The 26,175-nt window shown below is 37.0% G+C and overlaps 1 protein-coding gene across 4 annotated transcripts in view; it reads right to left on the bottom strand.

The window, feature by feature from the left end:
* The window catches only part of CEP120 (centrosomal protein 120), a 39,984-nt gene extending 17,781 nt beyond the window's left edge, over window positions 1-22,203 (bottom strand). For 2 of the 4 annotated variants that reach the window (XM_042787891.1, XM_042787889.1), the window contains exons 1-17: window positions 22,022-22,203; window positions 20,508-20,664; window positions 19,471-19,585; window positions 18,425-18,566; window positions 16,174-16,322; window positions 14,779-14,976; window positions 12,504-12,731; window positions 12,071-12,278; window positions 10,959-11,072; window positions 9,562-9,736; window positions 7,079-7,228; window positions 6,079-6,261; window positions 3,697-3,793; window positions 3,456-3,608; window positions 2,701-2,790; window positions 2,131-2,223; window positions 326-487 (exon numbers count right to left, since the gene is read on the bottom strand). In XM_042787891.1, the coding sequence (XP_042643825.1) occupies window positions 326-487; window positions 2,131-2,223; window positions 2,701-2,790; window positions 3,456-3,608; window positions 3,697-3,793; window positions 6,079-6,261; window positions 7,079-7,228; window positions 9,562-9,736; window positions 10,959-11,072; window positions 12,071-12,278; window positions 12,504-12,731; window positions 14,779-14,976; window positions 16,174-16,322; window positions 18,425-18,566; window positions 19,471-19,585; window positions 20,508-20,664; window positions 22,022-22,073 (2,466 nt within the window). In that variant the 5' untranslated portion in view covers window positions 22,074-22,203. Of the gene's footprint in view, window positions 1-325; window positions 488-2,130; window positions 2,224-2,700; window positions 2,791-3,455; window positions 3,609-3,696; window positions 3,794-6,078; window positions 6,262-7,078; window positions 7,229-9,561; window positions 9,737-10,958; window positions 11,073-12,070; window positions 12,279-12,503; window positions 12,732-14,778; window positions 14,977-16,156; window positions 16,323-18,424; window positions 18,567-19,470; window positions 19,586-20,507; window positions 20,665-22,021 lie in introns of those variants that run through there. The other 2 variants (XM_042787890.1, XM_032984068.2) reach the window with 2 other exon arrangements.
* Window positions 22,204-26,175: the final 3,972 nt, after the last annotated feature.

Here is a 26,175-nt window from a genome sequence, read left to right on the forward strand (position 1 = left end):
TGCTAGATGTTAATTGCTAATTTATTAAGTTACCAAAATGTATACTGCTATTGAGGTTCTACATGTAATGTATGCTTGTAATTGTAGTTTGGTTTTCAGTTGTAAAGAAAAAATTAACCACTGCATAGCAAACTGACTCTGCTACTGAGCAAGACTGACAGAGATAGGTCCCAGCACGTAGCTCACTGAAAAATGGAGATAAAATGTTTATTAGAAGTTTTCCAGAATGCACTTGTCCCAAAACCACTGCTTAACTTAGTATACTTATTTTAAAAAAATGCTAACTTAAGTAAATGGTTGAGGCAGAAAATTTAAGTGTATTTACCTGCTGCTGTAGGTGAAGTTTGTCTTCTTCCAGCTGTTTGATTTTTGTTCTTTCTAGATCAACCTGGTGTGCACATTCTTCTCTGGCTCGCCGCACAGAATCCTGTAGCTCCTGCAGATTTCTTTCATGCTCTGCTTGCAACTCCTTCTTTACCCTTTGAAGCTTGAAATTGAGACATATTTATGTTAATCTACAGGTTCAAGAGCTTTAAGTGCCTTTCTTACAATTGTTACTACTATTCATGACAAAAAAAACATTCCTGAATTGGGTAACGAAACAATAGAAATTCCATTGTTATCTGTATTTGCTACATATTCTTTTATTGACTTTCAGTTTAACTAATGACATGTAAATTACCGTATTTGGGCTACAAATATATTCTTGCTTGACTATCGTAAAAATGGAGCTATCTGTATTTCTACTGTACTTTCTAAATGGGATTGCTACAGGCAAATTTTATATACACCTTTCTACTACAAACTAAAAAGCTAAATAAACCCCTTCACTGCAGAAACAGTGAAGTCACAGCTATGGTTAAGATGCCTTTAGATCGGTAAGATTGTACGCTTCAACATACTGAAAGCATACTGAAAGAATTTCTCATTTGAGCTAAACAGGAAAACAGTCCTTGACATGTTTGAACTTTCTAGAAAGATGTTACTGGCCTAGATCACTGCTAAATGAATAGAAACTTCTCCAAACCGCCCACTTACCAAACTGTAATCGCTAAATGAACCCTACATCATTTTGTCTAGACAGTTTTGGAACCCACTGATTTTTATTATCTCTAAACTCTCAGGTCACAATCTCACTAAGTTTAGAGCAACTTTTGAGACAAGCATGTATGAGAAGCAAAATAGTTTTATTCAAACTGAAATGCATTTAGCCAAACGTAATCATCAGGGTTTTTGTATAGATGTTAAAGGTAAAGTCAGACACTATTTACAGCATAAACTGCATCTTGAGGGGTATAGACAGCCCAAGTTTAGAACAGGACATAGGCTCAAACAGTCAGTCCCTGTGTTGGGAGCTTTAACTTTATTCACAAGCACAGGAGGGATTGGTATGATAAAAATATTAATCTGAGCTACAGGATGAAAAAGAGTTTGTTGGACTGCTAAAATCACCACAGCAGTTTACCTATATAACTTCGAATTTGTTCTGAAGTATAAAAATAGGCAGTTTATTTGCTTTCTTTCTCTTGTCATACGACTAGCTTCCCTCATGACTCACATCCCCTTTCCTCATGTTGGAGGTGTTCAGTGAGATCTAGAAACAGTGGTAGCTACTGGTTTCTCCCACATGATCTTTGGCCCTGTCACTATAAAAAAAGATACGTAATAGGAACTCTAACAAATTGCTGGATAACAAAAACTGGACAATTACAGTTTCTCCCAGCTCTCCTTGTCATCTTCTCCTATTTCAATGGTTAATCTAGCAATTACTGTTTGAAATAACACTATTGTACACATATACAATGTTCACCTGACAGTACTAAACCTAAAATTGAGTTATGCTAGTGTTATATGTCTCCACTGACACTCTAAATATGTTAAGAATAGAAACTTCACAGTTCTGTAATTCTTGCAACCCATTTAAAAGTTCACTGAATTTCCATTTCAGTAAAAAAAAATTGTAGTTGTAGCAAAACTTGCCTTAAATTATTAGCTCTACTCTATGTATCAGTATGAATGTGGCTATTTCAGTTCTTGTACAGTAGTCACATTTGTCTCTATATGAAAACTCAAACTTCAGAGAAATCGCTTATACATTTGCATTGTTTAAAATGATCAAACACTTCTTACCTCTAATTCAGCACTAAAAAGCTGTCTTTCTCGCTTATCTAGATCTCTCAGGGTTTTCTGAAGTTGTTCTTCCAAAACAGTGTATTCTGCTACCTAAAAGAAAAAAAAAGGCTTTTTTTCTGCATTAAAAATAACGTTTTAAGCAAGTAAAGACTTTACTCTTGCTTCGGTATAAAATATTAACAACTTTTGTTTGGAATTTTACATATAAAACACATCTCCAGCTCTTAATGAACATATCACAGTGAAGAGCCTTTCTTTCCAATACAATAAAGGCTAACAGGTTATGATGCACAGCTGGGATGCACAAGTGCTTTTGACCATTCAAGTGCAAGGCAATTAAAGTTAAAAAGCCCTCAAAAGAAAGCAAGTTAACCTAAAGGATTTCTAACAAGTATTCTATGATTAAGGGCTACTTTTAATTTTTTGCACTGTTGTAGACTAGATTCATGTATATTAGGTGTGAAGACTCATCACAGACTCTTTGTTCTATGGTATAGTAATGGTATATGTAAAATTTTATAGTGATACGAGATTTATGAGACTTTCAGCAAGAATGAGTCTCCTTACCTTTTTCTTCACTAGTGCTTCTCTCTCTCTATCTCTTTTCTTCCATTCTTCTGCAAGTGCTTGCATATGGGCCATCTCCTTCTTTTTAAGCTTTTAAAAGCAAAAAAAAAGGAACAAAACCCACAAAACAGAAAACCAAATCAAGATTGCTGAAAGTACAACTTTAAAGGACAGAGTTCTAACAGAACTAAGCCTTGAAGCAAAAGAACTAAGTTTTGTACATTGACATATATAACTCAAGGTATGATTCTGATCATGAAAAATATACCTTACCCTTAAGTACAAAATGCAAAGTAAGCTAAAATTTCAGAAAAATATCCTAACAAATATGAACTAGACTCTCAGAATCTTTTAAAAAGCAGCATGTGACTAAGAACACCTAGAAATACTTAAAGAGTAGAAACACAGTGACAGATTTTGACTGAGAATAAAAGAAACGTGTATATAAGGATTTGAATCTAGAATATCTACTGTACTTCATAAACAGTAAGGGGAAATTGTTGAAGGGGGTATTCTGTATTTCACTACCTAGCATCTACTTCAGCCACTTAACAGAGAATTAATCTTCTTCCTTAAAAGTATGGAAGATATTAGTGTACATATGAAATTTTATTATTCTTTATGAGCAACATTTAGTTCTTTTTTGAAAGAGTGGCAAAGTTTAAGAAAAACACAATGAATACTCCTCTCATCAGTTCTGCTACAGCTTCTCTGGTAGTCATGCAGTTGAGGAAATAAAGACAAGCAGGAAAAACCTGATTTTCAAAAATGTCCTCTTGCATTTCCTTCCACATTTCTAACTCCAGTGCTGCTTTGTATTCAAGAGTTTCTCGAGGTTCTGGATGGTTTTCGGAGGCACAATGAGGCTGTGTGTGAGGCACATGCTGTTGTTGACCAGCACCTACACACTGACATAACAACAGTGTATTTTTAACAGGAAACCCAACTTTTCAATGAAGTGTTCAAGGAAAAGGTTAAGATTTAAGTAAAACTTACTTGAGAAGAATCTGACACCAGAATTTCTTGCGTTTTCACAAGCCCGTAGTCTTCCAAAGTGATAGCATATGAAAGCTCTGCTATTCTGTTGCCTGACCTACAAAGAGCATTAGACTGTTACTTTAATGAAAACTGTACAGAAAATTAACTGTAACACAATACAGAAAACATCAAGGTTGAAGTGCTAAAAGGTTCTGTGTAAGCTCAGGAACTATAAGCAGTTGCCTATTTGAGAACCCAAACATGCTCTCTCATGTATATTGTTTTAACTTAGGGACTGATTTATACGTCTACAGTAAGCTTTCTGACTTCAATAGATAACTTGTCATTTGGAACATATTTAACTAACAGCTTACTATAATTAACACATCCCTGTAACAAGAGAATGATACAAAACTGTACCTGCAGTCTTGTATCTTTCAAACAAATATACCTGCTGAATACAGGTATTTCTGCTGGCTTTGTTCTAAGATACTCAATGAATTTCATTAGTCTTGCTTTTTTAAATGTTAACAGTAACTTTCTAGTTATCCACAGTATAGTAAGTCACTTAACATATCATGTGTGGCAAGCCATCCTTGGATTACTAAAACCCACATTTCTGGAAGTTTCAGCACAGAACACTGACAACTTATACAAATCCTTAACATCCAAATCCACTTATAGGTTAAGTATCTGACTGCTCTTGTACAGAGACAAAAATGTCTAGATAACTGGTATATTAATAAACTAATCTGAAATTAGTTGCAGTTTCTGATAAGTAGAACAGTTCGTCTCTGGATGTCTCATCTCTAATCATAGAGAAAATGTAGTAAACAATGGTAGTTTTCTTTACAGAAAGAAGAAATATGCACAAATCATGTAACTGAAAGTGATCACTAGTCTAACATGAGTACACTGCAATTTAAACTTGTACTTGGTCAGAAACAAAACTATAATTTCAGTTATAATTATTCAATGATGCAAAGGCAACTATACAAACATCTGAAGCCTGGAAGCTGCAGAAATAGGTATCAAGCAATCTGCAACAAGAGGCTGCAGAAATTAACCATAGCTGTAGCTTTCACAGAAATTCTTTCAGTAAAGATGAAAAGACAACAGTATTGTCACAAAGGTGCAACCTTCTACACTGTTATTTGCAAGGAAAAAAAAATGAAAACAAGTATTTGTACTTCACATAAACAAATTACTGTATTAAATTCTTACCACTTTCTACCAGTCACCAATTAAGAAAAAAAACATGATTCAAGGTAGTGGACATCAGAAATGTGGTTAAGCCAGTTTAACATATTAGCCTACACAGAATACTACACCAAGAGCAAAGATAAAAAGGTACCAGCACAGCAAAATGTAGAGACTTGATTATATTTTCAGAATGCCATCTAGTGGTCATGAAGTTTTGTGCAAAACCAGGTTTCACTTTAACAAACTTATTATTTGTAAAAGTGTGAACCTCAATGTACAGTGAGGTCATAAAGTAACTCTCTGCAGAATAATACCATGCTTGTTTTCACACAAAAAAAGTTTAAATCAAGTCAGAAATCAACTGTCTATAGTTTGGGAGAAGGAGGGTATCAGTCTTTGTGTCAGTAACCTGAAGTTTCCTGTGTATCAAATACAGCGTGTTTTAATTATCTGTAGATTAAACGTTTAAAACCAACCTCAGTCTTAACAGCAATGATATCTATTTCTAAAGGCATAATCAAGTTCCATGATCACACAGAAAAAGATGAGGGTCTAGATACTGATTGTTAGCAGAGCTCGCATCTTCAACAAGGATGCAAGACAGAAGTAACTATAAATTATATTTCCTCATATACATAAAAAAGATCATCACTATATGGAAATTAATATCTATCTTCATACAGAATATTAACTAGTAACACTGCTCCTTCTGATGTACACAAGCTCAAATCCCTGCTACTATCACAGGATATAGTTCTGAAACAGGAAACCTCTCCACTGTATGGATATACCTGTTCTCCTAACTTTCACTGAAGTCAGCTGTATCTAAAAGCACATTCTGGTCAAACAGTCTTAACTATTTACTGGAATACCAGCAGCTTTTTGTAATTGTTAAGTAACTTAAAGTGCCTCAATAACATCTTTTACAATTGCTTGTTTGCAAAACTTAACTAATGATTATATAAAGGTTTATTACAATGACTCTGGTAGTGGTGTGGGGTTACACAATACACCTGTGACAATTTAACTTTTAACCTCTTGGATGCCTATTTCTACCCATATATTCCAATACTCAGCACACTGTTTACCTAATCAAAGAGGTAAACAGGAAAAGCTTGGCCTTTTTCAAGGAAATACTAAACAAGCAATTCTTCAAAACTTGCTACAGAATAAGTAATTTTTTTAAAATAGTTTTACCCCTGTGCTGCTGTGATATTGACTGTTTCATTACAAGTCTGACGCCAGCATTGTTCACCATTACCACCCAAGAACCGGGTTTTTTCTGAAGCCAAAACATTTGAAAGCTGAAGTCTCGCCAACCCTAGAAGTAAGTCTTTAGCTGTTTTATCCTTGTGCCACAACTCAACCAGCAGAGGTAATCTGAAACAAAGAAGTGATTTTAGTGTCAGGCATCAACACAAAAGCAGCAGCATTCCTATTCATCTGGGAAAACAACATCACCTTCTAAAAGTAACTTCCCAAATCAGCGATGGTCAAAAGTTGTCAAAAAAATAGATGGGTTTACTGCCTCTCACTCACAGAGGAATAAGACTGATTGACTTTGGTCAGATTATCATTTCTTTCTCCAATTATTAAAAAGAACAATGCTGCAGTGAAAGTGACTAAATGAATAATCTTTACATACACAAATCATCTTTTATAAATACCTATAAATAAGTTTTAGTCACTGCCACTCCTAGAATACATCTCCTCCACCTCTTCTTTCAGAATACCACGATTTTGATGATTATTTATTCCACATCTTAATCAGTTATCAAAAGCTGGTGCGACTACTGGCAAAATTGTGCCACAGCCCTCAACTGTACTCAAATTCCTAGGTACATAATATATTTTCAAAGGTGTCTGATAGTCATCATGCATTACAAACAACTTAGCTATTTAATTTCAAAGTAATGCTTTGTTAAAACTATGCCACCAACCTTTAACAACTTACAGCAATAGCACATTTCTGTAACGATCACTGCATACATACTCAAGAGATAAAAGCAAGAATTTTAGAGTCCCTGACTTTAAATCTAAGTAACAGAGAAACTGGAAGAGCAGTGTATTAAATATTCGTTGACATTGGAACTTGGATTCCTTACTAAATTCTCAAACTGATGCTCTTAAATAAAAAATGTGAACTTGCGACTGCATTTACAACAAAAAAATACAAGAACTGTAATTAAGATATTACCTGAAGAACGTATCTTGAAGCTGATGAGGTGTAGTTGCAAAGTCAAATGCACAGTAGGACTGTGGAAGAAATACTTCCATGTTCTTTCTCACAGCTACAGGTGGGCTTGTCATAATAGGTGCCGCACTGCCAAAAAATGGATATGAGTACCTAATAAAAACAATAACAAAAATAATAAAATAATAATAAACACATATTTTTTTCTTACACTTTCTGCAGCGAGAAAACCAGTTTAGACATCCTTTACTGAGGCATGACTTGTATTATAGCAAAACTTGCACAAAGAGGTCCAACAATAGAATTTAGTTCTCAAATACTCATGTTTTCATCTACTTTAGCACTGATCCAGCTTTATATATTTGCTGAGTTTTTTGACATAATAGCTTTAATAACCTGTACGTTCACAATATGAATTAATCTTTATGTAATTGCAGAATATTACTAAAACTGAACAGAGAAACAGAAGAAAGGAACATAATACTCAGATCCAGATTGCTACTTGAGAACATTTGTAACAATTTACAGATAAAACTGGTCTAATACACAATAATTGATAACTAAATATGTATATATGCAGTGTCAGAACCATTTGAAAATTTCAGTCACGTTTAAGTAATTTAGTTTTTAATTCCCACAGTTTAATTCACTACAAGGAAAGTCAAATCATTTTACCAATATAATTTACAATGTGGCCTGAAACTACTCTACTGGCACAATTCAGTGTATGATCAACTACAACAAAGAGGAGGCCAAGAAACCCTTGAACTTCGCTTTGCTCAAATTGATGATGCCATCTCTCAGGTAAGTCACTAATAAAATAAATGCTGCCACTTAGAAAATTCCACACTTAACTGTTTGTGCAGAACTGTTTAAAGAGCTTGTTTAGATCTGAATTAAATAGTGTTTCAATCACAGTGAAAAGGCAATTTTTCCCCCTGCAACTTTACAAAGCTTTTATCTGTTTGGATGTTTCTCCTCTTCAGTTTTTGCCATATTCATTACTGACTCTAAAAATTGAAGTGCATGAAACGGCATGCACTTGTTGTCACTGTTCTGAAACAAATTAATTTTTGGGATGTTATGTGAAAAAGCTTTTATGTGACAGAAATCCATCCATTGTACAGTGTTTTCCACCTACTATTTCATAATATAGTCTATACAGAAAACCATTAATGATGCAATCTACATTAGTTGTGGTTTAAAATATTCCACCCCCACACACCAACCCCACCTCTTCACTTTAGTTCAAACAGCTTAAACTCTAAGAATCATTAACACAAATAGACTTCCTGATGGCCAGTTAAAACAGCATCAAACAAAACTGTCAGAACAAACACAAAGCAAATGCAGATGCACCTCCACAGCCACAAATATTCAACCCTCTCAAACTGAATCACCATTTAGAATTATACTTCATATTGTGCACCGAAACAGCCCTAAAGGATGAACCACTGAAGTCACATATGCCACCAATAACTAATATTCCACTAGTAGAAATTTTTGTTCTTTTAAGCAAAAAAATAATTTCTGTATCTACAAACTTTTGACCCTAAACTCTACGGAAAACCTAAACCAGAACAAGCAAGTTGATAAAAGAAAGTTTCACTCTTCACTGGCAAAGTTCAAAAACCAGTCAAACCCCAACCTGCACACAGATACTGTTTTCAATACCCTTAATTGGTCCTTCACCTTTTTAGTTCTTATTTCTCCAACTTAACAATCACCTCCCAGATAACATCTGCTTATTCTCCACAAGCTTGCTCATTCTTTTCTTTCTTGTTGACAGCAGTAACAAACTAATCTCTAAGCAATTGTTCCAGACCAGCACTGGTAGTTCTCCATTTTTCTTTTAGGCACAAAACTCACGTATCCAAAAAGCTCTTATTTTTTGTAACTCCATAAATGAATGTAACAAAATATGCTATTTCTCTCTATTAAGTCTTGCTTCTTTTATGCAACAACTATCAACAAGCCCTGATACTACCTCTCAGAATGATAATGAATTTACTACACTGGTTCTTCACCTAATACTAGAATGTGTTTCCATTAGATTCACTGTCACACACAGACCAGGTGATCTGTCCCTCACTAAAACACCACAAGGAGTTCTTGCTGGAGACATGGAAAGTTACAGAAATCACTCCTTTGGTAAGTTGGAAAGGCAGCCAGTAAGTAAAGAGACAAGTAATCCTCCATTTCCTCTAAGAACTGAATGATGATCTGTATTGTCTGAGCTCACATATTCAAGTGAGATTTAATACAAATTACAGAGCAGCTGAAGTGTTACGTACTATCTTTAATGCTGTAATGCTCAGAAGTTCAGTGATGAGCCAGATGACCTTTCCAAATTATTTCACTACTGAAAATAAGCTATGTAAAGGTAAAAGACATGAAGTGGCATATTGCCAGTAGTTATTCAGATTATGAAGGTATTGAAAAGAAAGATACTGTTATTACCAAGATCAACAAAAAAAAAATCATACCTTAAAATGCAATTTATTGGAAAACCAACTTCCAAGCCACGTATACTTTGTAAGTCTATTGAAAAGCAAAAATGGTGAGAGGCTGCTGGAATGACAATTTTCTGTGCTGACACAGGCTCAGAACTGGATGCACCCACAGAGTTGGGTTGAGATGCAGCTACCGGACCATTATCAGCTGAAAACACAGAAGAGAATTTGTGCATATTTTTAATAATTTGTTCTGCCCTATATGTATTAAAGATAGGTCTCACACTTAAAACGCAGGTACAGATAGATTGCTTCCCCAAGAGTTCAATTCCTTGTAGTATAAGCTAATACTTATGAATAATAGACACTCTACTTTTAAGTTACTGCTTCCAATGAAAAAGCACAAAAACCTCTATATACCTGAAATCTTCTTAAAAGAATCTTTATTTTTTTTCCTTTTTTAGAAAGTATTCAAAGCCATGTAAATATCTCAAAGTTTAGACTAAGATCCAAGATACTGAATTCTTTAAAAGGATGGTATAAAGACATCAGCTTCAAGTTTACATAATTGTGTTCCTAGGCAAACTGAAGAGCACACAGAAGAGGTGTGCTTATAAAAAACCATTTGTAGTAACTTGGTTTGCTTTAACAAACCTCTTCAGTCTGGGACTGAAAAAGACAAAACACCAGATCAATTACAGTGCTAATGTACAGCAACATTAACTACTGGTCCAAAGCAGAACTGCTGAAATAAAGTAAAATGCTCTAGCCAGGTCTGTAACACACATCTGCTTGTGCTCTTTGATCAGAACCCACCTACTGTGACATCCATTTTATAATTTAGGAAGCAGAAGCTACAGGGAGGGCCTGTCCAATTGCATCCAGGCTTCTCAAGTCCTTGCACTGGGACCCAATACTAACTCCAAAGAGTAGAAAGGTCAAACTACAAGCTTTACAGACAGGTTATCCAAAAGATATCCTCAAAAAAATGTTTAAGATATTAAGGCAGAGAAGGAGGCAAAGAAACTGTCAGAGAAGAATTCAACTGCCTTTCCTAAGTGCTACTTTTTCTGATCCTTTCTTCACACTATTATCTAAAATGTTTCAATTTCTGTAACTTTTAAAGAAATACTTCACTGCTAGCATTGACTTTATTTTTTCCTGCTTGTTTCTGACTGTTTATTTTCATTAACAGTAACAATACAAAAAAATTCAGTAACACTTCAACAGCAGCACAACATAGGAATTAAATAGTTTTCAGTGATCCAGATAAAATGTCACTAGGTTGCTTGTGGCAATGACATGGCTGAACAGAAGTTTAAGGCTGCTACACAACAAAAGCTGCAAACAGCCTACTGTTACAAGTCATTTAAGCTGCTACTATACTCCAATTTCATTCAATGTACTAAATCTGATAAATTTTGCATTACTAGAATTCTGCAGATCTGACAATACAGGTGACTTTGCTCTGCTCTGCGGTTTGAAAAGTGGAAGCTCTTCAGTATACTGTTTATTAATCTTCTGGCAAGACTCAGCCACCAGCCCTGAAAGATAAATGTGAAATTACATGTTGTACATATTACCAAAACAGATTTATGTTATTATTACTATTAAAAAGATAAGCACAATCCTGGATTTCTTAACTGCAGATTCAAACTAGTTGCTGAGTTAACAATACGTTTTCTTGATACATTTCATATAAAGGACTTAATCCTTGCTTAGGTAAGATCAGTTAGGATTAAAAGTGTATTTGGCTGATTTAGCAGACAAACCCTGAGAGCATGTTCTAGGACACAGATTTTCCTCTACAGAACCAGGTTTCTTCAGAACTAATCTCAAGAGAATAGTAATACAAATATAATTAGAAAAATAATTGTTCTGCTTTATTCATAAATCATCTTTTAAGACGACACATGTTCAGTAATGTTTAGCTGACTAACCTTCTGAGATTTACTCTATGATTACACTATTTCTTACTCTCATCTCTGTTTGACTTCTCCAGGGAGTTCTCAAAACAAAAGGAAGTCTTAGAAGGCTATGTGGGCTACCAAGTCCCTATAAAAGGATAATGTAAAAACAAACAAACAAAAGCCTAGTTGCTTGTTTTTGTCCAGAAATCTGTGCATTATGAATGCTTATTTTCACTATTTATTATCCACACAGTAAATTCATTAGAAATCTTGAAATCACACATTTCCCCTGACTTTTTTTTAATAAATACGAACATTAAACCATTTCATCTCCACATTGAGCAAGTCAGTTTCTTCATGGATATTGTACTGAAAGTTCCCATTCTCAAATTCAGGGAATTCCAAATATTTGTGGTATTGTTTTTCAAGCTGATGACCATCCACATTACTTGTAATCTACACACCACCAAAACTCACATCTGTCTCTTCTAAGTGTTTTCAACAACCACCACGTTCATATTACAACATATACAAGTAATTCTTAATTGCCTGAAATTTATCACTCCAAATGAATAGTACATGATCCAAGACCACACTTGACAACTGGGGAAAAAAAATCATATACTACATACCCTTCTTCTTTAGTTTCGTGCCTTTTTCAAACTTAAGACTTTCCACTTCACTTTCTGTTGCTTCATCTTCTGTTACAGAAGAGTGGTCACCTTGAGACAGGACATTGTGGGATCTCTGCTGCAGGCCTTCTGTTTTTTCACTAATAGGTGAAAGAATTTTCTTCTGTGGCTGTTTAGGTTCAGTTGGAGCATTTAAGGGAACCGAAGACTGAATGAAATGATACAGTTTTACTGATCACGGCTTGTACTGAAAAACTCTGTCTAAGACATTTTTATAGTCTAATATTAAAAATTAAGCAGTTAAAGGATTATTCAGATAAAGCAGCTTGTTCTTTAACATAGTTAACTGTCAAACATGGCTTAGAAATACCAATACTTTTTTTTAACATGAAACTGAGCAACAGTGTCTAAACCAACAATGAGTAAACTCTACCTGGGCACTCAAGCTCTCACTTTGCAGAATTACAGATACCCCAACAGTAGGAGCCATGTCCAAAGGCAACTGTGGCAGTTTCTGTTTAGCTCTATTTGGTGGAACAAGGACAAATGTTCCTTCTATTGCCGCAGGGTATTGATCAATCTCCATATTTCCTTTCTTCAGTAGTCCAGACAGGGGTATTTCAGTGCTTCCAAGAGACTGGTCCCCACAGCAAAGATGAATCTGTACACATACAAAAGTGCTAGAAAGTAACTGGCACGTGCATTTCCACTTGAACTGTCTGTTCACCATTACTTAAGGTAGCATAATTTCAAGAAATCCAAACCATTATCCCTAGTCTAGTCCCTGTATCCTGAGAAGTGTTTTAAGCAGTATAAGGACAACTATGAAATTCCACTATTAAGCAGGTAAGATCTGCCCAGTGCTAGCACAGTAGCAGATCACTGTACTGCTCTTCTGAGAAGCTGTCACATCATCCCTTCTGGAGGAAGAATTCAATAGTCTGCAATTTCTAAACAGAGCAGACTCTTGCCCTTAATGTACAGCCATACAAAATGCATGACTTCAAGGTGAAGATAAAAGTTACTTGAAAACTCAGCCTTTCTGCATATAGATACCACTTAGATAGTAAGGATTTTTGGAATTAAATGTTTTTAATTCCTGTTAAGAATCACAATTCCTTTTTCAAATCTAAAGTCAGCTCTCTCTTCCTTCCACAGTTTAATATTTATGCATGTAAGCAAGGGATGGATCTCAAATAAAGAACATACTCTAAGGTAATTTACTCTTTGAAACTTACATACCAACTCCCTCTTTCCCAAGTAAGTGTCACTTCGGTTGTTTTAGCAGATCAGAATACTGTCTTCTGACCCTTAATATTTACTACACTTAATACTTTAATGATAAAACGTGTCAGCTGTCAATATACGCACCTAGGTGGGTATACATGTGTATACATACACATATATACAAATAGTCATATACAACATATAAATACATATAACCCCTAGCAGCTAGCACCTTTTATGACAAAAATCTTCCATTTTGGAAAAAATATATTAAGTATTATGTATCAGAACACAGTGCTCTGATCCCATATCCCAAATTTTAAGAAGCTGACTGAGAAGTCAGATAAAGAAAACTGTAAATCAAGACGTGGATCTGACTTCACGACAACTCCTGTTCAAGAAGTCATTCTTTAACATAGACATGCATAATTATTTGTATGTGTACATACATAACATATGCCATATTTAACACTTTACTTCAAGACCATAGACTAAGATTAATTTCTAAACACAGTGCATATGTTTCTCAAAAAAACTGTAATTAGAAAAATATTTGAAGTTGAGACAAAAAAAAAATTCTGAAACAATGTAAGATTTCAACAGAAACATTCTTAAACTAATCTGGATAACAAAACTAGAATGGCCAGTACAAGTTTAAGGAAAAATAAAAGGGTCCAGATCCAAGACTTTGTATAACTAATACTGTCTTATTTATCAGGTTTGTTATTAGAAATCCTATACTACTCTCAATTAAATAGTCTCTTGCTGTTTAGGTAGTTAAGTGCGTGTCAGACAACAGATTGCCATAAACACATTCAATACTACTCAATATTTATAATCATAGAATCCGTTAGAAAGGACCCTTAAGACCACTGAGTTCAACTGTAAACCTAACACTGCCATCTCCACCACTAAACCATGTCCCCCATTTAAAGGCAGAGCTGAAAACATGCAATATCCTGTAACAGCCCAAATATGGCTATAGTATATTTAAAAATAGTATTTGGTTAAGAAATGGGGGGAAAAGCCAGACCTCCCTTATTATTCATGAATAGTGCTGAGAGCAGTGATTTTATAACTTAGGCAAGAGTGACCTGAGCAGCTGGTGTTGGTGAGGTTGTCACAGGCATAAAGCAGGACAATGGGTTGCAGATGGTCTGATTGCAGAGCAGGTCCCACAGCTGAGAGCTTTGAGAATGGCACATTGGCCCTTTGGGAATATCATGTATCAACACCTTTTACCATGACATGTAACCAAGCTTACTACAGTGGCCATACTAAAGAGACTGCACTCCATGAGCTGGGAAACTTGCTGCTAGTGTTTCCCTCCTATCAGCAAGAGGACCAACTTTTATTTGAGCCAAAATACTGTGATACCATCTAGTTTTGCAATGAGAAATGCTTTCCAGTTTCAGACTGAGACACATTTGATGTCTTTCATTTTCATGATTTTCATGCACATTTGAGAAGAAACAGCTTACCTGCAATTTCGACTGTGCACAAAGATAAACTTGAAGGACATCAACTGTACTACGGATTCGAACTGAAGCTCTTTCCGGCTCAAAGTTTGGATTAATTAAATCAGTGAAAGGTTCATTTGTGACATCATTTCCCAGTAACGAGTAATAGAAAAAAAACTCAGGGTGTCGTTCAGGAAGCTTCATAGTACTAGGAACTAACTAAAAAAGATGCAGGAAAAAAGAATATATCTCTTCAATTAATGTACAGTTACAGTAATCCTTAAGCATTATCTTGGAAATTAAAGAGCTTAAACTAATCTGAAACTAATGAGCAGCTGACCTAAATCCTAGCTTGCACTACACAAATAAAAACAGAAAACTTTTATATTAGCACTCAAAATGAATATTTAAAAAAAAAAATCTTACTTTACAAGCATACCAGTAACTTGCAAAATGATCCATTCTGAGCTACCTTTAAGATTAACCAGCGCCAAAAGGTAACCGACATCATGTATTAAATCATGTCAAGCACTGCAGAAATATTCAGAAATAAGCAGTGTCACCAAAAAATATTTGTAGTGTAAGTAAACAACGCAGATTAGATACTTATATAATAATTTATGTGACTGAATAAAGGACTGGAACAGCCAGAAACATCTACTTCATCCTGTAGCCACTGCAACTGTGAGTTCAAGGCCTAAAAAGGCACAAGCTACCCCAAAGTGACCACAATAAGTTTACTTCACAAGGCCCTATAATTCTGTCATAGAAAATTATTTTCTCTGAGAAAAGATGACAAGGCTGAGGGGAGTTTATCATACACTATGAGTTACAGAACAATTAAAATCACAGTGGCTTCAAGTAGTCAATTTCATAGTAACTTGGGCATACCTATGTTTGAAATCAGACAATGTGTATCTATCTATGAAGTACTATACAGCATAAACAGAGCAGCTGATCACATTAGCATCGTACTTCATCCAAGCTAGTAAGTCCTTCCCCTAGGCAACATATGAATTCTCCTGTTCCATATATCTTATAGATCTGAAAGGTATTTTCTCGTTCGAGCTTCAGCACATGGGCAACAAATTGAAGACCGATCTTGTCCATACATATACTTTTTATACTGTTTTGTAATATAAATGTACGCATTTTATCAAAGTGTGTAATTTAAAGCAAATGCAATTCTAGTGCTTCAAAGATATTCTCACGTTTCATAAATATTTTTACATGTAAACAATACATGAAATTTTAAAATTCTAATTAATGTATATTAATTCAATATGGTGGAAGGCTATTTACTGCAAGAAACTTCCAACACAATAGAAAAATCATAACTAGAAATAAGGCATGGGAGGGCAAAAATACAGACATAGGACAGTACTTAGAAACTACACACATGGCGAGGAAGCAAACCTGTTCCAACTGTGTCGCAAATGCAATGGTTACAGACAAGACAAAGTAGTCTCTGCAATACTCTGCTGGTCCAATTTGATGATAGCCCTCTTCTTCATTCAAGATTGGTACAATACTTTTAGGGTCTAGTCCAGGAAGAAGGGCAGATGCTAAGGGAGAAGTAAAAAAATTAAGTAACTTGTGACCTTATTCATTGGTGCAGAAATCCTATATATAATAGTAATTTTAATTATCGTACCTGTGGAAAGAAAAATTACAAATAAAGATCCTGATGCTTGGCTCCAAAACATATTAACACAACAAGTCCCTAATTATACTTAGGTATGGCTACAAAAAAATTCTGAAATTAACTTCTATTCAGTGAGCATAGATGTTACTTTGAACTCCAGACAGAATGCTAGTGAATATTTTTATTTAATGTTACAGTAACATCAGTGACTGGAACTTTATTTCATTAGGTTAAAGTCTACCATGCTGTTGATTTTACTCATTAAAGGAAACATAAGACAGCAGCTGCACGACAACCTGTTCGATTTTTGAAAGTATCATGTCTCACTGAACAGATCTTTGGAATATTTAAAGATTTTTCATCTTAAGTCTTCAGTGCTTAGAATACTCTATTCAAGCTTGTACTCTACAGTGTCAGTAATTCAATACATTTCAAAGCACCTCAGGTTACACCAAATAGTGATAATCACACAACACTTTCGGTTGTGAACTGAAAGGCTCCGTTTCAAACACTGGAAATTCTAGACCACTTAGGTCAGTGAAGCAAAGAAATAAACAAATCAAAGTGTATGATTCCTAAAAGGAAAATATCTCCTTAACGACCTGACAAGACTAGAACTAGGTAGTCTAGCTTTGCCATACCCAGTGCTTGGAACATTAACTTCAAACCTGTGAAAATCTACTCATTTATTTTCCTCCATTGCCTAAATATGGTTTTGACTAATCATGGGATGACAGAAGAAAGGGAAAAGGTGGCAAACTTGTTTGTGTCAATTACTCCAGACAATGCATGAAGTGGAAGACAGTGCTGTGTGAAGGCATAAGGGATTTCTTCTACTTTCTGCCAGTGTCATGAGAAGTAGGAGAGCTTCTGGGCAGAAAGATCACACGGGAAGTGAAGATTAATAAATCATTTACATGCACACCTTGCCTCCTTTACCAACTTTACGGTGTCCAAAATTCCCTGTGCTTTGTTGTGAACCTGAAAGGATGGAGTAACCTAAGTGCTTACACTGGAATGTCCAATATTGTCTTAACCACTCTTGTCATGCAACCAAGTCAAAGTCTGGGCCATAAACCTTGTAAAACACTTACTGCCACTGACCACTTCGTTTTTACAAAACCACAGCAACAGATCATGATAAGCAGATGATGATTTTAGATTTAGGAAAAAGGTACTGTCAGGCCAAAAGCACAAATTATTGTAAAGTAAACAGGAGAAAACCCACTAGCTCTAAGGAGAGGTTAACTTTTTAGAAATTAAGTATATAAGCTTTCAGGTGGCAAGTGAGGGAAGAAGTAAATACATTCTAGGCACCTTTTGTTTTTTAATCAAGTTTAAGGGTTTGTTTTGGGTTTGTGTGTTTTTAGTAACTTGAATTAAAAATTCCAGATCGAAAAAATTATGAAAAAGCACAGCATATATAAATTCCCCAACTAGCATTATTTGAGTTCTAATAGATTTTTGACACATTTCACTACTTTTGAGACAAATTTATAGGGGAAGCTAGAAGTGGAATGGATCCCAACAGTTCATTTTAAGTACTACAAAAACTTATCAACAAAACATGATTTAAGTACTGTATGATTTAGATTAGTTGAAAAACCCCTCAGAAAAGAGAAGCAGCCTACCCAACAAATGAAATATTGTACTATGTAATTCCAAGCCCAAACTACTGACACTGCATTTTGTAAAGAAGATCTTATTTCCTTCATCACAAAACTTTCTAAAGGCCTGAAATATGAATAAAATGCCCACAGGACTACATTATGAGTTCCTGATACTAATTTTAAAGATCATTTGGTTTGCAATAAATGTCCACCTGAAAGTCACACAATCAGTGCAGTAAAGCATCCTTATAAAGTTACTACCACAAGGTACATTATTCATCTGTAAATGATTTGTATTGGAAATGCTATGAAATTCTTTTAAGACTTAATGCGTTTGCAAGAAGTGATATGTTCATCTGGCACAGGATCATTTTTAAATCGAAGTGAGTGATATTGTTACTACGTTACTTACCCTTCCCTTCTCTAGGGGGTGCCTCCTTTGCTTTAAAGCCATCAACCATTGCTTTTGAATCAGTCTCCAACACAACACTGACTTCTATTTCAGATTTAAATTTAGCGTACTTGTTACTAAGCAGAGGATACCATTTTGGTGCCTACATAGTTAAAAATAAAAAACAAAAGCAATTTAAAAAAAATCGGGAAAATAATATAATATTGTTACAGAAAAATTAGCCTTGCTCTGTCATTTCTACATCATCATCTACAGCAATATATATACCTTGGTTTTTATTTCCAAACATTTGGTCTATTTTGAGTACACTATTACATAAAAACATTCCATAGAACAATCCCTGAAAGAGTAGCTGAACATACTCTTTTCCACCAATCCATATAGTAAATAAGTTAGCAAGAAAAATATGCCATAAACCTGTAATTAGAAAAGAAAATCTTCAAATTCTCAACTGAAAGTGCACAGCAAGTTATGTGGATTACAAACACTTAAGAAGTGTGATGTCAAAGTAAGACACCAGGGTCCTGTTATGACCCATATCAGAGTTATGTTTTGATCAAGCACAACATAGAACTTTGATTAATTACACTTTTAAAAACAACTATGTTTATGCTGTGTTAAGGGGCTAGAACTTCTCATCACCTAACACACCTTTGCACAGACTCATTTAAAAAAAAACCTTAAAACTTGGTATGATGATGGAGACTCAGTTCAGTTGCTCAATATCAACTGCCTTGATAATTTTTTCCAGGCAATTAAATTAAACTGCTTAAAATTATTGCTTAGAAGTCTTCCAATTTTCAAATTCATCAGTGCAAGATCACTACAAAAGTATTTTTATTTGCCCGTGTTTTTATATAGAGTCAAAATGCCTCACTTCTGAAAAAAAAACCACAACCAAAAAAGTACACAATCAACTAGGAGCCATACTCCAAAACAAGACTACAAGACTCAAAAGTTTTGCCTGTGCCGTAGTTCAAATTATACTACCTGTAAAAGTACAGGTGTCAAAACAATTTTTTAAAGTTTTATATCCCATAACATACCTGTTTCTTTTCCTGCACTGCCCTTAAATCAAGTACAATATAGCCTATATTCTCTTTAGCTGAAGATACAGGATCCAATGCAAAACACTGGAGTTTGATAGGTGTACGCTGCAGCCTGAAAGAACAACTCAGTTGAAATCCGAAATGTAAAAGTTACCTCTGCAATTAGTTCAAAAAAATAATTCATAAGTTTGAAGCATACCAATGATACAGTATTTGTTACATAACCAGTTTTAGTAGGTCAGAAACTGGGTTTATATGGAAAATCTAAAGACTCATCATTAAGTGAGAGAACGAATGAGTGAATAAGAGGAGTGTATTGGAGGCTCATAGAGCCTCAAGTGCTGTTAAAAAGATGTTAGTGACAAAAAAATCCAATCTCACCCATGTACAAGAACTAAGCACTGCATCTCACGTGAAACTAGAATTTCACTTCTGAGAGGGTATCTTAAAAATAGGACTTATGCACAAGATCTTTGTGTAAAGCACCTAACAATATTTAGAGGCATCGGTAAGGTGTCTAACACAAGGTACATTTAGGTATTTTTCTTTTGTCAAACATCAACAATAATATGGCCTTTTTAACTTGTTAGAGAATACAGAAGTAATAATATAATTTGTCAGTCAAAAACAAATCACAATTATGGAAACCTTATTCATTTTCGCAGCTCTTCTATTTGACATATTCAAAAATATTTTACATGGGCTTTTCGGGCTTGAAGTTAAGCTAATTCTGTGTCACAATATACATAAAACTCGAATCCAGTGCTTGAACCATAGCATTATTAATTTGCTTTAAGCTTCTGTTTTTTTTTTTCAGTAGTGTAAAAACATACCCTTTTTATTTTTTAAACATCACTTATCTTGCCACATACTACTTTTGTTTGTTGCGGCAACATTATAGTAGATCAGTATACAGCTAAGAAGTTTTAAAAAAAAGCCTCAGATGACAGTAAGGCAAAAATAGTATTTCAGTAGCTGTAAAGACAAGAAAATTAAATTTTATCTCCAAATTAGACATAACTTTCTAATGTTACCTGTGCTGATGAAGTGCTTTCCTATCAAGTTCCCAAGCCAATTCCGTAGCAAATTCCGGCTGATCGGTATGCTCTACAGGATCAGTAGCCAACTGTTCACCATCAAACTTGGCTTCAACTATAAGCATGTGCTTGGGTCGTTTTGGAAAATAGCGCCCTGTAAAAGAGTGTAATTGCCAGATGCCATCATTAAAAAAAGAAGTGAGAGTTCAGATTTATGCTGTAAGCCTATTACATAAAAGTCTATTTGCTATACCATCTTCCCCACGCTCACTCTAAAGCTATGTTCTTCGTATTAATAAAGTCTTTCCACTATCCAGAAGTAGGAAAGAACATAACATTAAACAGACTATTTGTGAAGCATCCAGAAATAGGAAAACATTAAGTAACAATTAAGAAAGAGAAAAAAAAAAAAAAAAAAAACAGAAAAGTAGTATGATTTAGTTTTGAGAAATCTATAACTGAGAACAGATCACATGAACAGCGAGAGAGAGATTTAATAGTTTGCCTCTACTGCAGATTTTATCACTGTCCTATATCAAAGCAGAAAAACACAGTATAATCAAAGTATTGAAAGGTGTTTTTCCGACCAACTGTTGCTGAAATAAAATCCCTACTAGATTAGGAGGGTGACTAAAATTGTACTGAATTTGTCATGGGTTCAGAATTATCCCACATCCCTATTAAAAAAATCGGAAAATAAGCCAGCCCTTTTAAAATTTACATGTATCACAGCATAGAGAGGGGCTACATACATGTCAGAGGACAGAAGCTTATTTTAAGGCTACCTTGTCAAACTACATAAATGGACAGAGGGATAATAGGATTTATTTGACAGAGAGAAAGCAAAAAAAAAAAAAAAAAAAAAAACAAACCACCAAACAATTCAAAACAGAAGAAAACACCCAAACAAGCAGAAGACCCCTCACACTTGCACACTAATTGCACCTCACGATGGGTAATCTGTAGAAATACAGGATGAAGAATTATTAGTTAGGCACTCAATACTAAAAAAAAGTAAGCTTACAGTGGCCTGTTGACAGGGGATAAAACCACCAGAACACTACTTAAAAAAAAAAAAAAAAAAAGAAGAGGGGCAGAGACTTGAAACGAGCCCGCTTATGGTCAGGCAGAGCCCGGACTCCGAGGCCTCCCGAGGCGATGCGCAGCCGCGCAGCCCCCGCGCCCGGCCGCGGCCCCGCTGCCGGCCTGAAACGGCACAGACGGGCTCGGAGCGCCGCCTGTGCCAACAGCCAGAACCCCTCCGGGAGGGAAAAGACGCTTCCATCGCTCCTTTCAAATAGCGTTTTGGGTAAATACCTCCAGAAACAACCTGGGGGTGGCCTGTCCTGGCTGTACGACCATCGCCTTCTTAATAGAAGCAACTTATTAAACGCAGCTCGGTTCACCGCGCTCGCTTCACCCGAGAAGACACACCCGGCGGCAGCGACCCTCCAGGAGGGCGATAACGACCACGAGCCGGGGGGCCGCGACCCCTCCCGCCCCCCACTCGCCTTCCAGGACGGAGACGACGATCAGCAGCCGATCGGCGGCCCTGGGGACCATCTCCCCACTGCGGCAGGGTCCGGGAAGCGCAGCCGCCCACAACGCGCGGCGGAGAACGGAACACGAACGCGCCGCTGCTCGCCCCCCTTTTACCGCCTCGGAGCCTTTAAACGCCAACCGCCGCCTTCCGCCGCACTTCCGCCTAGCAACGGCGGCCCCGCCCGCCGCACCTGCGTTAGTTCCGGCGTGGGGCGCCGCCGCACCCTCCGCGGTGCTGCCCCGCCCCGCCCCGCCGCGTTGGTCCCGCCCCGCCGCGCTGGCCCCGCCCCTCCACGCTGGCCCCGCCCCGGCCCGAGTCGCGCAGAGCCTGAGGCCACGTCTGTCTGTGCTGCGTCATCTGTCAGCAATCTTGCGTGGAAACGGGGCGTTTCGGAGCGGCGCGGCGGTGGTGGTGCCGAGTAGGTGCTGTGGTTGCTCCGGCTCGGCCCGTCAGTCGTGCGCGGGGCCCGAGTCGGTTGTGCATCACTCAAGAAAAAGTAGTCAAAATCCTCCTGTTTATAAATAAAAATACAAATACGGCATTGCAGTTTTCACAAGCACTTTGCATTGCCAGCTGATAAACACCAGCTACTGTGAAGACATACCGTCTATTAAAAACAATGGCGTTTCAATATTTTTTTTCCACTGTCGGGTGGCAGGGCAAGACAACCTGAATCTAGTTCTAGCAAAATGCAGCTTTATCATGTTTAGGTCATTCTTTAAGGTATTCTGTCTTCCTTATCAAGTGATAAGCAATAATCCAAGAACTACTGTCCCCTAGCATCCCAAATTACATGTATACCTTGCCTGTGAAGCGAAAGAAACCATTTCTATATTTACCATTTTGTTTATTACATAGGCTAGCAAGAACTTTTTGCTGACATATAATCCTTGTATTTTAGTAACATAAGTATTCCGGAAAGATACTGAGTCACAGTTTGCAAGCATCAGGAGAGGGAGAAACACTTCTTTTGCAGGAGTTTGTTCTGGTTATGAAACACTACTCAGTGTATTTTCTTATTTCTGAGTTGAATCTGCCTGCGTTCAGTTCTGGCTGGTGCTTTTTGTTGTGGCATCTTGTATAACACTGCATTTGGCATGACAACTCTCTAAATTTACAGTCTGAGTTCTTAAATGTCCGTCACTGTCAGCTTCTGCAAACCAGTCTGTATATACTTTTTAAAGACCTGAAAGCAGACCTCTGAAAAGGGTAAGGAGGGAACACGATCACAGAAGATGCCAAAAATGTACAATTTACCTGGCAGCTTTTTTTTTAATTTGAAAATTGATTTATCTTGGTGTGATTTCAGGATATAATGTCTTAATCTGGTGACTTACATGAGTTTATTCTGTATCAGAGTGCTGCAGTTTGTAACCGGAACAAAGATTAAAAGAAATAAATTGCTTATTCTAGACTAGAAATTAAAGCCAGTAGTGTTTTCTGGCTGAAAAAAAAAATAATTTATAAATATCCCTCAGTAGGCCTCTCCTTTTCCTCACAACAGTCAGCTATATTTCATCACTTTTTGTTCCCTTTTATTTTTGGCCATTCTCATCTTCATATATTCCCATATTTAGACTCTCTAACCTTCCTATTCCTGTGAAAGATTCTTCCACTTTAATTCTTAACTTCTCTGCAGATTAACGCCCCAGATTGGTATCTTCCTCTAGGGACAGTCTTTGTAGTCAGTTTCTTTCCTTTCTAATTATTTTTGCTTTTTAATGTACTGCTTACTTGAGTAAAGACTGCTGTAATTTTGCTTATTGGTCTTTCTTGGAATAAATAATCTCAAATCCAAAGGTCTCTCTATTAGTCATGTTTTCTGTGATTTTATTAATTTCTGTTGCCCTTCTCTGAACTCTTAACTTGCCGTCACCCTTCATTGACAGTGCGTATAGATGAATAGACTGTGTCAGGGAAGGCTGCCTTAGCATTTTCTACAACAGAATTACTATTTGTTTTCCTGCACGTTCTCCACTTTCTTCATGTGACTTGCTGATGGAAAAACAATACTTCTTCTTCTAACTGTTCCTGGATTTGCCTTTTGCCCATTTAGCAAGTTGAACTGGTTCAGTACAGGGTCAGGCAGATGCCAGAGCCAGCACAAAAGAATGAGAGCATGTGGCTAACAATGCTGATTTATGGGTGTTTGTGCCTGCACATGGCAAAGCATGTGGGATCTCACCTTTTGGCAACAGCAAGCCATTAAATCAGGTCACCTACCTCATGAAACTTTATATATTTTCTTCTGGGCCTCGCCTGACTTTTATCTTTATGTGACAGGTATTAACGGTGCCAAGAGCCTCATCACCATTAACCTTTTCCAATAACGACTAAAAAATAAAGGGGAGGTGGGAAAAGACATTAAGAAGACATTAGAGCCTCCTCGGTCTTATCAGCTTCATTTGTTTTGCAGTACACCAAGTCTTTCTCTTAATCTTCATATCACCACCAAAAGCTGTTTTGCTTTCATAGTGTTTTCTTGCCTAGTTGTACCTCATCTTGTGCATTTGACTGCCCAGGTGCCAGGCTGCATGTTATGCTGTACTCTTAGGTCAGTATTGAGGGGAAGCAGTGAGCACAGGTAGAGGAACTCCTCAGCTTTGTGGCAAAGCTCCAGGAGGAGATGAGTAGGTTGAGGAGTATCAGGGAGTGCAAGAGAGAGATAGACTACTTGAACTGCACCCTGCCTTCCCTGGAAATGACCTGTCAGGCAGACAGGACGCATGACACAGAGGATTCCCTATCCTCTCCTCACCCAGAAGAACGTGGATAGGGGGGAATGGTGACAATTTGTACCTGGTGCAGCAGGCGCATCTCATCCAAGACTGCCCCACCTTTCCAGCTGCCCTTGCATAATAGGAAGGAGGCTCTGCACAAGAAACTGAACAATGACAAGGACAATGGTTCACCTAGGTCAGAGGTGTCACTGAGGTTAAGTCAGCCTATGCCCTGCATCAAAACCGCCTCCATGAAGAAAAAAAGATGGGTCACTGTCATGGGAGACTCTTCTGAGGGGAACAGAAGATCCAATATGCCACCCAGACCCACTTCTCAGAGAAGTCTGCTGCCTCCCTGGGGCCCAAGTTAAAGATGTGATGAGGAAACTTCCTACCCTTGTACAGACAGCCCTTGGATTATTGTCCATTATTGATCTCTCATGTAGGCAGTGATTAAGTTGCAATAAGAAGTCCAAGGGCAATCAAAAGAGACTTCAGGGCCTTGGGACGACTGGTTAAGGGATGAGGAATACAAGTAGTGTTCTTATCTATGCTTCCAGTTGCAGACAATGATGAAAGAGGAAACAGGAAGAACCAGCAGATCAATACCTGGCTGTGAGGCTGGTGTTACTGGCAAAATTTTAGGGTTTTGATTATGGGTCAGTCTACATGACACCATGCCTGCTGGTGACGGATGGAGTACAGCTTTCTTAAAGGGGGAGAAGGATCTTTGCACAGGATTTAACAGCTCATTGAAACAGTTTTAAACTAGATTTGAAGGGGGAAAGGAGTAAAACCAGGCTTGCTAGAGATAAGCCTGAGGGTAGCACAACAGTGTTTGAGGGACCATGTGTTAGTGAAGTCCTTCAGTCTGCTCCATGATGTGCCGAGTACACCGGAGCACATTTGAAATGTGCTAATTTGAAATGTACTAATGTGTGCAGCACCCTAGCCATTTCAGTGGAGGTAGGGGATGGAGATCCACGCTGCAGCAAAGACAGGATTGTTGAAGTGTTAGAAACCATGGAAGCACCTGAAAACAGTTGCATAGGAATTAGGGCATCTTCCCCCAAAAAGATGACAGGATCAATAGACCAACTGAAGCACCTACTACACCAGTGCATGCAGCATGGGCAACAAACAGGAGCTGCAAGCCATTGTACAGATGGAAAAGTATGATGTAATTGCAATCACAGAAACATGATGGGATGACTCACAACTGGAGTGCTGCAATGGATGGCTATAAACTCTTCAGAAGCTATATGCAAGTAAGGAGAGGTGGTGGGGTAGCCTTTATGCTAGGGTGTATTATGCAAGTAAGGAGAGGTGGTCGGTAGCCTTTATGCTAGGGTGTATTTTGAATGTTTAGAGCTTGACAACGGTGATGAAAAGGTTGAGTGTT

This window comes from Tyto alba, unplaced genomic scaffold, assembly GCF_018691265.1.
Source record: "Tyto alba isolate M040663 unplaced genomic scaffold, T.alba_DEE_v4.0 Super-Scaffold_13, whole genome shotgun sequence".
Lineage (NCBI taxonomy): Eukaryota > Metazoa > Chordata > Aves > Strigiformes > Tytonidae > Tyto > Tyto alba.